Below are 17496 nucleotides of genomic sequence, written 5' to 3'. Positions count from 1 at the left end.
TGATGTACCATATGGTGCCTTCGATGGCCTGATGAAGCCAACATCAACTAACTCTTTGAGCTACTTCTTTAACTCTTCTAACTCTGGTGGGGACATTTTGTAAGGGACTTTAGCTGGTGGCTTGACTTCGGACACCAGCTCGATCTTGTGGTCCACCTTCCTTTTAGGTGGTAGTTGGCTAGGCAGTTTTACGGGTATCCTATCACTAAAGGTCTTCAGCACCTTTAGTACCTCCAAGGGTGACTCGATCTCCTTCTCCCTTGGTTCATCATACTTTAAGGCTACCAAGAAGGTGTCTTCTTCTCTGCTTATCGTCTTGACAAATTGGATGGCTGACACCACCCATGACCCAACTCCAGACCCTCTCCTCAATGGTACTAGGCATTGGCACCATACATCTAAGATGCAAATACAATTGGTAAAAGACACAAGAAGGGCGTTAATCCGAACAAAGAAATTTAACTCGATCACAAACTCATAGTCGTCAAGGGATATTACCTCTATGGTCTCCTTGCCTTTCCAGTCTCCAAACTATAACTCCATTCGTCGTGCTACTCCAATGGCTGAAACCTCTTTGGAGTTCACCGTTTTAATGGTACCAATCTTTTTCTGCACTTTTAGTCCAAGCTTCTGGGCTCTATCACCTGAAATAAAAAGATATGAGGCACCTATGTCCACCAGTACGCTCACCTTCTAACCCGCAACCATTAGATCCGTAAACATCAAGCCCTTTGGCTTGTGGCTCCCCTTACTCTGGATAGCATTGAGCACTAACGACCCAAGCTTTGTTGCCCCTGACTCTGGCTCATCGTCAAACTCTTTGTCTACAGCAGCCAGCTTGCCCTTCTGCGGATAATTGCTTGCTATGTGGCTCCCTCCACATAGGTAGCATGCTAGTGGCTCTCGGTCCCCCTTTGCTTTCCACTTGCCTGCTAGTGGCTTTCTCTCGCCATCCTTGGTTGAACGATCTTGGTACCCATCCTTGGACTCCCGATCACGATCCTTCCCCTTGGACTGTTTCTTTCGGTCCCTATCGTCCCTGCCCTTACCTTTGGGCTTGAAAAACTCGAACTTGTTCAGAGGCTTAAACTCTATCAAAGACTCAGCAATAGTCATAGCTTTAGCCAAGTCATGAACTCCTTTCTGTTGTAGCTCATGCTTCACCCACGACTTCAGCCCATCCATGAAAGCAAATAAGGCATCCTTCTCGTCTAGATCTGAGATCTGTAGCATCAGTTCAGAGAATTTTTGGACATACTCCCTTATGTCCCCTTGCTGGCCAGCTTGCGTAACTTTGCCTGCGCCTCATCATCGGCATACTCTAGGTAAAATTGCTCTTTGAACTCTTTTTGAAACTCTGCCCAGGTTCCAATCTTGGCTCTCCCATGCCTGACATCATCACACATGCGCCTCCACCACAACAAGGCTACATCATTGAGATACATAGCAGTGGTGCTTACCTTTATCGCCTCGTCCTGCATGCCCATGGCCTGGAAGTACTGCTCCATACCTCATAGGTAGTTGTCTACTTCCTTGGCCGCCCTAGTCTCCTTGAACTCCTTAGGCTTGGGGACATCCAATCTGGATTTGGACACTCCAACAAACATGCCATTCCCAATGGCAGTCTTGCAAGTAACGAGCTCATTGGCAAGCTCCTCTAACCGTTGGCGCATGGCCTCCATGCCATCACGCAAAATTAGCACTTCAGCCTCCAAGGCCTCATTCCTTTAGGTGATCACATCCATGCCTTTATTGAGAGCAGCTTGTAGCTCACCTTGGATCTCTTCCCCCATGGAGTCTAGCGATGTAATGTGAGTCTCCACTTCCTCAAGCTTCTCCCTTATGTCGCCCATGGTCACCTCCACCTTGGCCAGCCTACCGTCTATGGTAGACCATATATCTCTTAAACTGGCTTTCCTGCCTCTTTCACACCCCTGCTCCTGGGCCTCTGGTTGTTGGCTAGCAATGTCGCTTTGGGATGCCATCTCCTCAATCACGATCTAACCTGCACAACACAAACATGCAAAATCGAACTTACTCTGATACCAACTGTCACAGGCTCCGACCTTACACTCAGAATCCGTGCGGCCTTAGGCTTAAAATCTCCTCCTTTATGCCTAAGTCAACCTAAAACACAAGCGTGCGAGCACTAGAACAATGGGAAGGGCTGATTACGCAAGTTAAAGAGAAACAGGATAACAAGGCAAAATGCTAGAGTATGCTCTGTATTTACTGAAACAAAAGTGTTTGATGGTGTACAAATGAGGGTGGAGCAGCCCTCTATTTATAGTTGAGGCTCCAGCTACACTTAATGGCAATATCCCTAGAATAAATGCTAAAATCAAGGGATTACAAAGATTACAATCAATCAGGATTCTAACTCATGATTTCTAAGATCAACCAAATCTGTCAAGAGGCTCCTGCTAATCCTGCAAGCTTCCGAAGCTTCACTTGCGTGTCTAACACCTAGGGCCCTTCTGGATATGGTGTAGGCAGCCTGCATGCCAGCCCTTGGCCTCACGGGCTGACCTGTAAGCTGGGCAGACATTTTGACCTTGTCTCCTAAGCCTTGTGCGCAAATACCTGTCAGCACGTCTGGTGTGCGGGTCTCAACCTCTAGCTCGCGTGCTGATGCGCCTAATGTGCCTGGCGCGTCTGCCCAGGGCATGACACTAGTATCAGGCAAAGGGAGGTGCAAAGTGATAATCATTACAGGTGCAAGAGTAGGCAAGACTGCTCTTGCAATGGAAGTTTATAAAAATGCTGCTGTTACTAACCATTTTCCTTTTCGTGCTTGGGTGACCCTATCTCAAGACTTTGAACTGAAAGGCACTCTGCAGATCTTAGCAAAACAATTACGGCTGGGCAAGGAGAAGGGAAACCATCTATGGACGCAAGGGAATCGTCTGTAGAAGCAAAGGAATTATCTGTGGATCACACATGCCTTTGAGGAATGGAAGGACTCTTGTTGTTTTGGATAATACGAGGAGGACATTGAAGCAATGGGATGCTCTTCAAAGTTTATTCCCTGATGACAATACTGATGACCGCTCGTGATAGTCCTTAATTCTGCGGAATATATCTCTAGAAATCGCTAGAAATGGCTTGCACGATGCCGCAGGTTTAATATTTTTATTAATTAAAATAGTATCTTTAAGTTATTTAAAATAATTTATAATTTATTTTAATTTTTTATTTTGATATAAATTTTAATAAAATTAAATTAAAATTATTTTTTCATCATTACTTTTTTTTTTGCAAAATGTATCTAATTAAAAAAATTTTAAAATTAAAAAAAGAACTCACTGAAAATGCCACATGAATGTCCTATTGAATTTAGACTATTAACTTCTTAAATTAAAATATCAAATAATAATTTTATTAATACAATACACATATAATATAAAATTAAATTAATAAAAAAATACTTATATATATATTATGTTGAGAAAAAACACCTTAAATCTTTTTTTATAGAATTGATAAGATCAAAATAGACCAATTCAAAGGTCGAGTTATTTGTCTAAATTTAAAGATTGATTTAAGTTTTGAGAGAGTTTGAACAAAAAATTAAAATTTATTAAACAAATTTGAGTATAATTTTTAAATTCGTTTAAAATCAAATTGAATTTTGAACAAAAAATTTAAAGTTTGAGTTTGACCCGACTTAAGTCTAAATTTATAAATATATAAATTTTTTATTTTGATATATATATATATTTGTAAATTATATATAAATTAATTTACATATATATAAATATTTTTTTTATTTTATTGAATTTAATTTTTATTTTTATATAATTTAATTTTTAAATTTAAAATTTTATATATACTTGAATTAAATACAATCTCATTAAATTAAATTTAATTATTTTATAATTTTTTTATTATATAAATTAAGTTTAATGGGTGAGTTTAAGATTTATTTTTTAAATTGAACTAGATTTGAAAAAATTTTAAAGTCAAATATTTCAAATTTGACTAAATCTAAACAAGCATATAAAATATTAATATTAAGTATGAATGTACTTAATCTAGCTCATGAACGCCACTAGATCAAAACTTATAGAATGTAAATATCAACGCAAACTTAAACTGTTGAATTGACTTTGACAATAGATAAGCAAACTGGTGGCATCAAGCATGGCTTCTTTATGTCAAAAATTGGTTTTGAAAAAGAGTGACAAGGAAGTACTCTTAAACTCTTCTCCCTAAATGTTTTATTTTCAAACTAATAGTCTGTGCTTTGTTCTTATTCAATTCTTCCCATCTGCGGTGTTATTTAGCCATAGCATTTTAACAGAAGCTTTTATGCATGTTTTTGGGTGACTATAAGCTAAGTGCAAGTAATATCTCTTCTGTTTAAATCAGCAAAAAAAATTCAATGACTCGCAGCAGATTGCTTGCCAGATGGCTAGATTGGTTTAAATCAGGAAAACATTTTCAACGTTGATTTTTTCAATTTCTAGAATTTCTGGCCCCTATTTTCCCAGGAGCACTGTCAGTGTACTTCTGCATCCATGTACCTGAAGCCATGTAAACAAGAGTGTACCTAAGTATTTTAACTGTTTTATGAAAATATGCATTTAATTTACTTGTATATTACACACACAGCATTACACAAGCTCCTTAATAACTTCCGTATAAATGCCATTGCAATTAACATACTTGATAGTAACTGTTGGCCTGCACCACTACCAATTACTATATTTTGATCATGACAGAAAGAAGAAACATAGGTAAGTAATTTTAATTTACAGTCTATTTCAGCAGCAGCAACAACAACAGAGGAGCTGACAAAAGATTTATTTATAATTCATTAAGGTAGACCTTTCAGTTCTCTCAGTCTCGGTAATTTACTTTGGCCCTACTAATTTAGCTCTTATATGACCTTGTGAAATCTGGAATTGTTTTGTCAAGTCAAGATGTGCCATTAATAGCCAGACATGAGTGAGCAGCTCTCCACCTCGTCTAAGTTGCTGAGCATGCTGATTCAACCTACATTGACTGGCAGCATATGCTAGCATCTCCACCCATACACGACTTACTAAATCCCACTTCTCTTCGGTGTTCCACTGCCTCTTTTCTTCCAATGACTGCAACGCTTTGGCTTGTCTGCATGCATCAAATAGCACGGATTTGCTCCTGTCTCCTTTGACAATTGCAGGTTCACTTCGAGTGTCCACTTGAAGTTGCTTGTCACAAGCCAGGGAGGCATTTGTTATAAATTCTCTTTCTTGAATGAATTCTACTGCCTCACAAATTGTATCTTGAAACCTGATCTGCCCAATGCCATTAGGCATCATAGAAGGTCGCCTCACAAGAATGTACAACAAGTACTCTGGTATTGACTTGCTAACTATACATCTTGAATCAAGAATAGAATTTGGATTCCTTTTCTGATCATAACAATAGAAGAGACTTGTAGCAATATGCCATAAAAGAATGCTATGATCAAATTCGACTTCAATGCTCCAGCCAAGTTTATCTAGACACTTTTTCTCTCCAAGGACATGCTCACCCCTGCAACCACATAATTGCCTACAAATTGAAAAGTTTGAGGCAACCTTTGATTTCTCTACGAGCTGTTGGAAAACATATTCTTTAAGACGAGATACATCCACTGAAGTTTCATTGCCATGAACATGTTTGTGAATCCAGCCACGCCTTTGGACTCCATGGCAATCAACAGGTTCGCCTTTGAAGCAAGAACCAAAGTATACTGTTCCATGTAATTTGACCATCTTGTTAAGAAAATGGGGTCCAGTCCCATGTAAGTGGTTTTGGACCAAGTAAAGGCCATGGGCCTTGATCTTTTATTTTACACAGAGCCCTAGCTACTTAATAAAAAAGAGGTGGGGTTGTTTTGTGTGTGTGTCGACAACCAAGCAGAGAAAGAAGAAAAGTCAGGAAAAGCAGAGAGAGAAAAAGGAGAAGGGAGAGTTGGTTAAACGGAAGTCGATCCGTGGTCCGATTGAGTTGAAACCTTGTCAGGAGGTTTATGATTCAGAGTTATACATTCTGAACGGTGAAGATCGGGTTTGAAGCTCTCTAGGAACAAATCCAGGGTGTATTTGTTGAGTCACTTATTTGGTGAGATTTCTCCAATTGTTTCTCTAGTTGTTGATTAGCTCTAGTTTTAGCTAGAGAAGAACTTTGTATAACTATTATTTGATAGTGAAGATTTTTCTGGTGGCCCGTGATTTTTTTTCCCTCTACACTGGAGGGTTTTCCACGTAAATCTTGGTGTGCTTTATTTTTCCTGCGCATTTGATTATTGATTGTTGTCTATTGCTTCTGTATTGTTGTGATTATTGCTTCAGGCGCAACAAGTGGTATCAGAGCGAGGGTTATTTTGAAACATCGATACAGAAGCATCCCAGGATAGAAGTAAATTCTGTTTGAGATCATGGAGGGTGATACAGGTTCCATGATAAAATTGACAGCATCGAATTACTCAATTTGGAAGCCTATGATGGAGGATCATCTATACTGTAAAGATTTGTATGAGCCAGTATTGGGTGATTCGGCTAAACCAGCAGATATGAAAGATGAAAGCTGAAAGAAGCTAGGTAGAAAGACGCTGGCTACAATCAGAAAATGGGTTGATATCAGCGTGTTCCATCATGTAGCGTAAGAGTCAAATGCTCACATTGTTTGGGAAAAATTGGCAGCATTGTATGAGAGAAAAACAGGTATGAATAAAGTTATGCTTGTTTAAAAGATTGCAACTTTACAGTACAGGGATGGACGATCTGTTACAGAGCACTTGAGTGATTTTTAAGATATATTTAATCGGATGACTACTATGGAGCTTAAAATGGATGATGAAATGAAGGCATTATTTCTTTTGGGTTCATTGCCAGACAGCTGGAATACTCTAGTTGTGACTGTTCTTAATTCAGCTCCTGATTATAAGGTGACATTGGAGATGGTAAAGGACAGTATGCTTAATGAAGAAGCGAGGCGAAAAGATGTAGACCCTGGGAATCAAGCTCTGGTCACAGAGAACAGGGGTAGAAACATCGACAGAGGTCAGGACTCAAAAGGCCGTGGTAAGTCTAAACATAGATCCAAATCTAAAGGTAAAGTGAAGTGTTTTCATTGTGGTAAGGCGGGTCATATAAAACGAAATTGTAGAATCTTGAAGCAAGAGCGAAAAGATGAGAAAGGCAAGAGTTCAGATGATGGCAATGTTGCAGCAGTGAATTCAGATAGTGATTTAGTTACTTTGATTTGTACACATGGTGATTGTAATCATGTTAGTGATCCCGGCATTGAGTGGATAGTTGACACAGGAGCGGCATATCATTGTGTTCCTAAGAGAGAGTTGTTTACAACTTACAAAGCAGGAGACTTTGGTTGTACCAAGATGGGAAACAAGAGTGTGTCGCAGATTGTTGGGATTGGTGATATTAGTGTACAAACTAGTACAGGCTGCATGTTGACTTTAAGGGATGTCAGACACATTCCAGATATGAGAATGAACTTGCTTGCTATTAATGTCCTTGATAAGGAGGGATATGAAAGCCGACAAAAGAATGGACAGTGAAAGCTTCTCAAAGGATCTATGGTAGTTGCAAGGGAAAAACTATGCTGCACAATGTATAAGACATGGATGCAATTGAACGGTAACCAGGTAAATACCGTTGAAAATGATGCTTCAGCAAACTTGTGGCACAGGAGGCTGGCACACATGAGTGAAAAAGGGTTACAGGTTTTGGCAAGGCACTCTCTCATTCCCTTGACCAAAGGTATGTATCTCGATTCATGTGATTATTGTTTGTTTGGTAAGCATCATAGAGTTTCTTTTCGTAAAAGTTCTCAGAGAAAAGAAAATAGATTGGAATTAATTTATTCTGACGTATGTGGTCCCATTGAGGTTGAGTCATTAGGTGGTAGCAGATATTTTGTTACTTTTATTGATGATGCTTCACATAAGACTTGGGTGTATATGTTGAAATATAAAAGTCAGGTACTACAGTATTTTTAAAAATTTCATGCCATGGTTGAAAGGATGACAGGGTTACCCTTGAAGTGTATTCGAACTGATAATGGTGGGGAATACACATCTAAAAGCTTTGAAGAGTATTGCTCAAAGCATGGGATCAGGCATGAGAGGACAGAACCTGGAACACCGCAGCATAATGGTATAGCTGAAAGAATGAATCGCACCATTGTGGAAAAAGTTAGATGTATGTTGAGGATGGCAAAATTACCAAAGCCATTCTGGGGTGAAGCAGTCAACACAGCTTGTTATTTACTTAACAGGTCACCATCAGTTCCTTTGGGCTTTGACATTCCAGAAAGAGTGTGGACAGGAAAAGATGCTTCATACTCTCACTTGAAAATTTTTGGGTGTAAAGCATTCATGCATGTGCCGAAAGAGCAGAGATCAAAGCTTGACAGTAAAGCTACACAGTGTGTGTTTGTAGGATATGGTGATGAGGAATTTGGCTACAGGGTATGGGATCCAGTAAAGAGAAAGACAGTCAGAAGCAGAGATGTGGTCTTTCATGAAAAAGAAACCATAGCAGACCTTGAGAAAAATGAGAAGACTTCACGAGTTACTGTTGAGTGTGATGTTTCAACACCGACAGAGATTTCACAGGAAAGAGCCACAGATGGTGAAAATGAGCCAGAAACAGAACTTGGGGATATGGATGAGCCAGCTACAGTTGGTGATAAGCCAGATGCTATTAGTTTTGAGCAGGGGGAGCAATCCTCTCTACCTGAGAGTGTTGAGCAGGGGGAGCTACCTTCGGCATCAAGTGATGTAGAGTCTCAGCCTAGGAGATCTACTAGAAAGCGCAGGCCATCTACCAGGTATCCAAGTTTAAATTTTATTTTAGTTACCAGTGAAGGGGAGCCAGAAAGCTTTCAAGATGTGCAGGTTACTCCGGATAGAGAGCACTGGTTAAAAGCAATGAAAGAAGAGATGGAGTCATTGCGAAAGAATGGTACTTATGATCTTGTTAAACTTCCAACAGGGAAGAGGTCATTAAAGAATAAATGGGTGTTCAAGTTGAAAAAGGATGGTGACAAACTAGTGAGGTATAAAGCTCGATTGATGGTAAAAGGTTTTTCTCAGAAACCAAGCATCGATTTTGATGAGATTTTTGCTCCAGTTGTAAAAATGAGTTCTATTCGAGTGGTACTGGGATTGGCAGCTAGTTTGAATCTTGAGCTTGAGCAACTTGATGTTAAAACTGCATTTTTGCATGGTGATTTGCAGGAGGATATTTATATGAATCAGCCTGAGGGTTTTGAAGTGAAAGGGAAAGAGCACTTAGTTTGCAAATTGAAGAAAAGCTTGTATGGCTTGAAACAAGCTCCGCGACAGTGGTACAAAAAGTTTGATTCTTTTATGGTGAGTCATAGCTATAAAAGAACAGCAGCGAATTCTTGTGTGTATATTAAACAATTCCCTAATAGTAACTTCATTATCCTATTATTATATGTTGATGATATGTTGATTGTAGGACAAGATGCTAGTATGATTTACAGGTTGAAAGAACAATTGTCTAAGTCTTTTGATATGAAAGATTTAGGTCCAGCAAAGCAGATTCTTGGTATGGACATTATCCGGGATAGGAGAGCTGGAAAGCTGTGGTTGTCACAGGAAAAGTATGTTGAACGAGTGCTTGGTAGATTCAACATGCAACATGCTAAATCAGTTAGTAGTTCACTTGCCAACCATTTTCACCTAAGTAAGAAATCTTGTCCAGTGTCTAAGGAAGAGCAACTAGCTATGTCTAGTATTCCTTATTCTTCTGCAGTCGGTTCTTTAATGTATCTTATGGTTTGTACAAGGCCTGACATTGCTCATGCAGTTGGTGTAGTGAGCAGATTTCTTTCTAATCCAGGAAAGGTTCACTGGGAAGCAGTGAAATGGATTTTTAGATATTTGAGGGGTACCTCAAAAATGTGCTTGACTTATGGAGTTTCACAACCAGTTCTAGAAGGGTTTACTGATGCTGACATGGCAGGCGATCTTGATGGTAGGAAATCTACTTCAGGGTATTTGTTCACTTTTGCAAGAGGAGCTGTATCTTGGCAGTCTAAGTTGCAGAAGTGTGTTGCTTTGTCAACTACAGAGGCTGAGTATATTGCAGCAACTGAAGCATGTAAAGAAATGCTTTGGATGAAACGTTTTCTTCTTGAATTAGGGTTGAATCAGAAAGAGTATGTGGTATTTTGTGATAGCCAGAGTGCTTTAGATTTGAGTAAGAATACCATGTACCATGCTAGAACAAAGCACATTGATGTTAGATATCATTGGTTACGTTCAGTGATTGAAGAACAGCAGATGCTATTGAAGAAAGTCCATACTGATAAAAATGTGGCAGATATGTTGACTAAGATACTTTCGAGGGAAAAGCTTGAGCTTTGCAGTAACTTGGCCGGAATGAGTTCCCTGGCCAAGGTAAGTTCCAAATGAAACTGCTATGGTGATGAATCTCCTCCTAATGGGGCTGGAGGGGGAGATTGTTAGGAAAATGGGGTCCAGTCCCATGTAAGTGGTTTTGGACCAAGTAAAGGCCATGGGCCTTGATCTTTTATTTTACACAGAGCCCTAGCTACTTAATAAAAAAGAGGTGGGGTTGTTTTATGTGTGTGTCGACAACCAAGCAGAGAAAGAAGAAAAGCCAGGAAAAGCAGAGAGAGAAAAAGGAGAAGGGAGAGTTGGTTAAACGGAAGTCGATCCGTGGTCCGATTGAGTTGGAACCTTGTCAGGAGGTTTATGATTCAGAGTTATACATTCTGAACGGTGAAGATCGGGTTTGAAGCTCTCTAGGAACAAATCCAGGGTGTATTTGTTGAGTCACTTATTTGGTGAGATTTCTCCAATTGTTTCTCTAGTTGTTGATTAGCTCTAGTTTTAGCTAGAGAAGAACTTTGTATAACTATTATTTGATAGTGAAGATTTTTCTGGTGGCCCGTGGTTTTTTTTCTCTCTACACTGGAGGGTTTTTCACGTAAATCTTGGTGTGCTTTATTTTTCCTGCGCATTTGATTATTGATTGTTGTCTATTGCTTCTGTATTGTTGTGATTATTGCTTCAGGCGCAACACATCTGTTCATGCTAGTTATAAATTTGAAAGAAGATATGGCTTTATAAATCTGATTCACTGGAAATTTCTCTCGTTTGCTCAGCCAAAGCATTGCCCAGTCCGTGAAAGCAGCACAAGGATTGCATAAATCTCAAGGAAAATAGATCCAATGAGCAACAAAAATGTTATACACATGTCAAAAGTTTTAAATCCCTGCCTGTCAATCATGCTGAAAGTTGCTAAGGCAATAATGGAAGAAGATAAACTCACGGCGCGAAGAAACAGACCCCACTTGGAGTAAACTATTCTTGCCTTTTTGTAGAGTTCATCATATACAAATCCAAGCTCAACTTCAATCACTTTGAAAGCCTCTTTGCAAGGATACCTCTGAAAGTAGGACTTGCTCTTTTCAAGATCATGAAAGCTGAGAATAAGATCAGCAAATAGCCTCTTATATGTGTTGAAAAAAATCATAAGCAGCAATCAAAATGGTAACATCCAGAACGAGGTTACCTCCCTGAAAAGTGTTGGTATGTGGGACAATTGTAAATGCTTGCATTGCAGTACACGATAACTTAAATCCTTCCCTTTCCTTCAACTTGTATTCCTCCATATATTTGGCATAGTTGGGACCTGGCTCTGGGAGTGGGAGAAGTGACTCCCTGAAGTGCTGACTGATTGCACACGTGAGAGCCCAAGTCCTTTCGCCAAACTTGACATTTCCAGCAATAAACATTGGACTAGATATGAAGTTGAGCTTCATTGGTGTCAAGGATCTTACAAAGACATAAAATGCCACCCCAACTTGGGCAACAAGACCAAGAAAGTGCCTAAGCCATAACTCGTTGTCTTCCAAGGAATATGTAGTTATGGTGTCAGGGCCCCCAAGGTGCAAGATACGAAATGGTGCCCAAGCCGACATTATAGCATTTTCAAGGGAACCATCATCTAAATCACCCTGATTACTGGCAAGGATGCCAAGTGAGACAGTTGCAACATAGTCAGCTGATAAGTAGGCCAACCAAAGAATAAATCTGATCCAGTTTCTTGCTATATATTTTCTCCTATTACCAAACACAATGAGGATAATTTGCAAGGAAAGACTGAGTGGCACCAAGAAACGTAGCTCCCAATCATTCCACAGTTTACGCCTACTTTCTGGGAAAATCCGCATTAGGCCCCCTTAACAGAACTCAACTAATGACACACAAAATTGCATTTGGTTTTCAACACGCATATACTTGAATGCATTTATAGACAGATCGATAAGAAGATTGTAGGAAACTTCCCTATGTAAATTCTCGAATTTTCCGTTGTGGATAAGTGTTATTATAGACAAATCATGGTGGAAGGTACAATGCAAACCTTTTACAATTCAGTACTACACAAGTAGATATGTGTTGAACGGGTAAAACGCAGTGTTTTTTAAGGAATTAAATATTCATTGTTAAGATGTGACTTCATTAGCTGCCAAAATTCTCCAAGAACAAAGCCAGTAATGAAATTTCACAGCATCATTCGAAACAGTGACTTCAACCATCGTTTAAATTGTATTTATATTTGCAGAAAATTATTTGTAAACTGGAATTTATTTTATCCATTAAACTATATTTTCTTATAAGCTGTGTCTAATTTGTTTTTTTCTTTTTGTAAATGGAGCAAGCGATTTCATAAACAACATAAAACAAATACAGAGTGCAAAGCAAAGAAACTCAAAGACTTACAGAAGCAAACATCAGTTAGATTTATATTCTTTCCTCTATTTATCAAGCATTATTCATAAAATGAGTTTAATCTCACGGGCTAAGAGTCAAGAAAAATAGAACAAAATCATCTCTAATACGGACAATTCAGGGACTAAACCTTAGTAAAAGCAAGATACATTTGATGCATCCCACTGCACCAGAGGTCCAGAACTTAGTCTTCAATGCCAATGACCACCAATTTTTTTTTTAAAATATTATTATGTACTGATGAAACGACTTAGCTGATTGGAATCTTCAAAACATTTCATTCTAAGCATTTGATAATCCTAAGGAAGTTAGATAAGCAAACCCTATGATATAAAAAGGTGAAAAGTGACTAAAGGAACAAATAAGGTACATAGAAGTGATCATTACTCGTACTACACAACTTCGCAATTGAGGTTACGTGAATAGCATAGTTTAACAATAAGGCTTGAGGAAAATAAGGGGAAGACTGAAAAAAAAGCACAGGCTTAACCTCCATTTAAACCGGCTAGTCAGGTGATTTGACTGTAAGGTAGATGTTGGCCAGTGTGAATGTCAGTAATGCTGACGTTTAGAGTCTGAAGGAGAGCCAATCCTCAAAAGTAAAATTACTCGTTGCAGAGAAAGAAGCTTAAAGCATGCCAAGTTAACAGCTGAAAATTTCTAAATCTTACAATAGCATTAACATTTACAGTTAGTATTACAGTAATTTTTGCCGGTTTTATTCGCAAAGATATGTCAGTGAGAAATACTGCTACTGCAAAGATAACAACAGTAGTAACCAACTACTAAAGTGTGATGTTTTCATCTTGTATTTGTAGTACGACTAAGCTAGACATTTTATTCGGAATCAGGGTCTGAACACTCACAATGGCATGTTTTGTCGATCAATGGAAAGTTCAACGGCAGAGTGCCATAAAAAAACAAGGATACTAAACTAATTTTGAAATGATGGTAATTACCATGTTAACTCAGCATGATTCAGCAGATTAAATTGACTTCTATATAAACATTGTTGTCTCATGGACTATCTTACACTAATTCAATATCTGAGTTGTAAATGCGATTCGGTACATGCAGGAATGATCTTATATAGATAATATCATAGCCTAGTTATTAGTAGAATAAAGGTACAAAGATAGTAGATTTTGAGATCTGTCTCCATGAAATAAGAAAACACCCCCGACTACAGAGAGTTATATAGCCATGTACTTGGTGGCTCAGCTATCAGAGACTGAAGATCCAGAAGCACCAAGACCGATTTTGAAATTGAAGGAAATGCAAGTTAACTGTGCAATTTCCTTGCTCGATAATGTCATCTTAAGCGTGTAGGAACCCTGCAAAATCCACACAAAAATAATCAGCTAATTGCCTTTATGTCAAAGGTCATGTAACTGGTTAGCGAATGAAGCCTACAAAAACTCAAATCAGAGTTCTACAGTTCGAAACCAGAGCATCCGCTTTCACTTCCCATCGTGCTTCCCACCTGAGTTCTTCAGGCATTCAACCACAAAAGCAGCTAGATGGAGCTTGTACCTATGTGCTAAGAAGAAAGAATAACCTCTGGATTCTGATCTCTACTGACACTCTGACAGTTAAGAACCAGATTGGTTGAAATATATTATGCAACCAAATGGAGTATATTCCACATAACACTTTCAGGACATATGAAGAACTATGAGGATAGAAAAATAAATTATCAAAATGATTAAATTCCAAAATCTTACAACAATCCCAAGTCAAACCAAGTTGTAAAGAAGAAACAATTAAAAAAAAATCCATCAATAGAATGAAAGCAAACAAGTTAGCTGAAGACAAGAAAAAGGAAGATACGAGAGGACAGGGAATAGAAGATGAATAAAAACCCACGAGAGAGAATGAAAAACTGAGAAAACTGAAAGAGTCTACTCATGACTGCAGTGAGCAATGGACTTGGTCTGTGAGTATAAGGCATCAGCTTGTGCCTCAGAAAAGGTCCTTGGTTTGAACAAAACCATCGGAGTTCTACTTTTAATTGCCTACAGAAGAATGACAATTTACGAAGTCTCGCGCAGGCACAGCAAGAAATCTTGTGCAGACACATAGGCCAAAGAATGGTGTCTATGAGATTTCTTACCGTGCCTGCACAAGACTTGAGGATAATGAGTTACTAATAAAAATAAATTCACACACCGCTTTGTATTCTGCCTTAAACATCGAGTGAGAACCAAAGAACAGATGCTTTCTTCATCATTTTCTATCTTTTTTTCTCAAAAGCAGAGTGAATGTTTCATTTTATAAAAGATAGAAACAACATTAAACACTATGATATAAAGATTAAATTGAGAACTTAGAAATGTGAGATACTAGATCAAACATGAAGCATTGCAAACAAGCAGTGCTTTCTTCAACTGAATATATCAGAGAATAGGTTAGTCAAACGTCTCAAACTTCAAGTCAATTTATAAGGGCACCTCGCAAGTGGTATAATCCTGAAAATAGTTTCAAAAATAAAAAGTATCCCAGTTAAGTGGAACTTACTGGTGGAGTAAATCCTGGTAAAACTTCATTGTGAGAGAGTACAAAGTTGCCAACTGCTATAGGGCAGGATGTTTCCTCACAAAGTTCATGAGTTTCTTTATGGATATGTATCCCAAAGTAGGAAACATCAATCACTGCTTTGCCTCCAGAGATAGCTTGACCTGCAAAACAAACTCATGAAATACCAAACAAGACTATCTCTGTGAATCATGGACGTGAAAATTAAAAAAAAATATCCTCAGATACATATACCAATGTGTACCACATAAATAAAGGCATTTGGTGACACAGACCAAAGTGTTTCTGGATGCCAAGAATTTCCGTTTAAGCTATTAAATCCAAAATAAATATTTTTCTTTAAAAGCTAAAGATTTTGAAGAAGTGGTTTTACCATCAAAACAAAGCACCATTTCAGCAATTAGAAATGAACTTTATAGGCAAGAGCAAAATCCACCAAGATTAGAAATGTATTTACCAGAGAAATTGGATACTGACATAGGTATCGGAAATCAGAAAGAACGCTAGGAAGAATTAGCTTTCATGATACAATAATGGATTATAACGGGATGAGGGTTTCAAAGCATTCATGATAAGGGTTTAGGGGTCGTGCTGGTACTATGAACACTACTAAGAACATTATTTAGGGGTTTTATGGTTGAGTTTGCTGTGAATTAAATAACATTTTGTATGGAGGATTGAAGGTTGATTCTTAATTAAAGAAAACAAGAAATAAGAAGATGAAGTCAGTGCTATAAACCTAGATTTCTTCAGGCTTCATGCTTAATGTCCCCAAGACTTCATATCTAGGTTTAGGATTGTTCCAAACCATCCTAAAGCGGACATAATATGTGCTGAAATTGTAATAAACCTTTTTTATTATTATTAATGGGAAGAAGTTACATGCTTATGTATAGAGTTTTACCAAGCAGTTACATGCTTATCCAGACCATTAAACTATCAATATTTCTTTCGTAAAACAACTCCAGTTCCATCAATATAAAGTCCTTAGACTCAAAAACTACCTTTAGAAATCCCTGATGATGGGTTTGGTACATCAAAAGCTAGAAAATTAACCCTTCCAGCCAGTTATTCCCGTTTCTCTACAGGGTGCTCGGCCAGCAAATTTAAGCATCTAAACTGAATTCAATTGAGTCTTAGTCAAATATGAAGTAATTTTATTAGCTTCTTATTAATTTAACGTCTAAATGAAGTGCTATTCTTTTTCTGCATGTTTAAACTCCACCTTATCAAAGGCCTATCTTTTGATCATATCTACGAACAAACATGACAAGAGATAAAAATTATCCTAACATACTTTTAATCTTACACACAACATAGGAAAGAACTTTCTTATCTTTAATTTATGATTCTGAGTACTAAACACATCCTAAAACATACATATCCGTAAATATGATTCAAAAATTGCAAGAAAGGAAAGTTACCAGTAGAAGCTGAGATCGTGAAGGTGGCTGGCTGGCCTCTGACCACAGGATTGGGTGATATATCGACTCCATCAACTTTTACAACATAATTACCTTTATTATCTGCATTGATTTCAATGCAGGGACTCAGGCATATATTAGAAGAAAAATTAAGCAATTTAACACAAAAAGAGGACAGAATAACGAAAAGAACTCAAACGCAATTAAGATTCTATGGATTAACATACATCGGCTCCTTTTAGAGTAGATATTTCAGGAAAAGGAAAAGAACCCAACAATAATCTAGCAGAAAGAAAGAAGAAAACTGACCGCAGTATTTGAAATCAGTGGCCCGAAGGAAAGGTAACAAAAGCACAGAAATAGATAGAAGGGGCAAAAGGATGAGCTTGAATTGAGCTGATACTGTGCCCATGGCAGGATTGCTTGAAGGGGTTTGTTTTGTTTAGACTGAGGATGCACGCAACTGCGAAATTACCCAACAAAAATTGCTCTCTGTATTATTATTGACCAGGAAATTATATCAAAGTCTCATTTGTCTTTATGTCATTATTATGACCATGAATATTTATTTAATTATTTACCATGGAACGAGACCAAAACCAAGAATCTTATCTGGCATGGAATAATTGTCATCATCAGCTTCGTTGTCACTTGGTCCCACAACTAAGGCCGTCATAACTCGTCTCTCCAGATTTTTGCTTACACAGGAAAGTCTTCGCTATATGAGGTTCTACTAGTAGCATTTTTTCA

The 17496-nt window shown here is 38.1% G+C and overlaps 2 protein-coding genes across 2 annotated transcripts; both read right to left on the bottom strand.

The window, feature by feature from the left end:
* Positions 1-11153: 11153 nt before the first annotated feature.
* Positions 11154-12228, bottom strand: LOC111285361 (uncharacterized). Its single transcript, XM_089761554.1, has 2 exons — positions 11551-12228; positions 11154-11459 (listed from the first exon to the last, which is right to left on the bottom strand). Exons 1-2 carry the CDS (start codon positions 12226-12228, stop codon positions 11154-11156), a joined length of 984 nt encoding a protein of 327 aa, XP_089617680.1.
* A 1536-nt stretch (positions 12229-13764) lies between these two features.
* Positions 13765-17281, bottom strand: LOC111285149 (uncharacterized). The gene is made up of 4 exons (XM_089761973.1): positions 17056-17281; positions 16747-16848; positions 15305-15465; positions 13765-14121 (listed from the first exon to the last, which is right to left on the bottom strand). Exons 1-4 carry the CDS (start codon positions 17156-17158, stop codon positions 14005-14007), a joined length of 483 nt encoding a protein of 160 aa, XP_089618099.1. The 5' UTR covers positions 17159-17281; the 3' UTR covers positions 13765-14004.
* Positions 17282-17496: the final 215 nt, after the last annotated feature.

This window comes from Durio zibethinus, chromosome 6, assembly GCF_047325235.1.
Source record: "Durio zibethinus cultivar Kanyao isolate XHJ-2024 chromosome 6, ASM4732523v1, whole genome shotgun sequence".
In the NCBI taxonomy this organism is placed as follows: Eukaryota; Viridiplantae; Streptophyta; class Magnoliopsida; order Malvales; family Malvaceae; genus Durio; species Durio zibethinus.
Note: the sequence above shows the minus strand (reverse complement) of the source record. Positions and strands in the feature narration are given on the sequence as shown.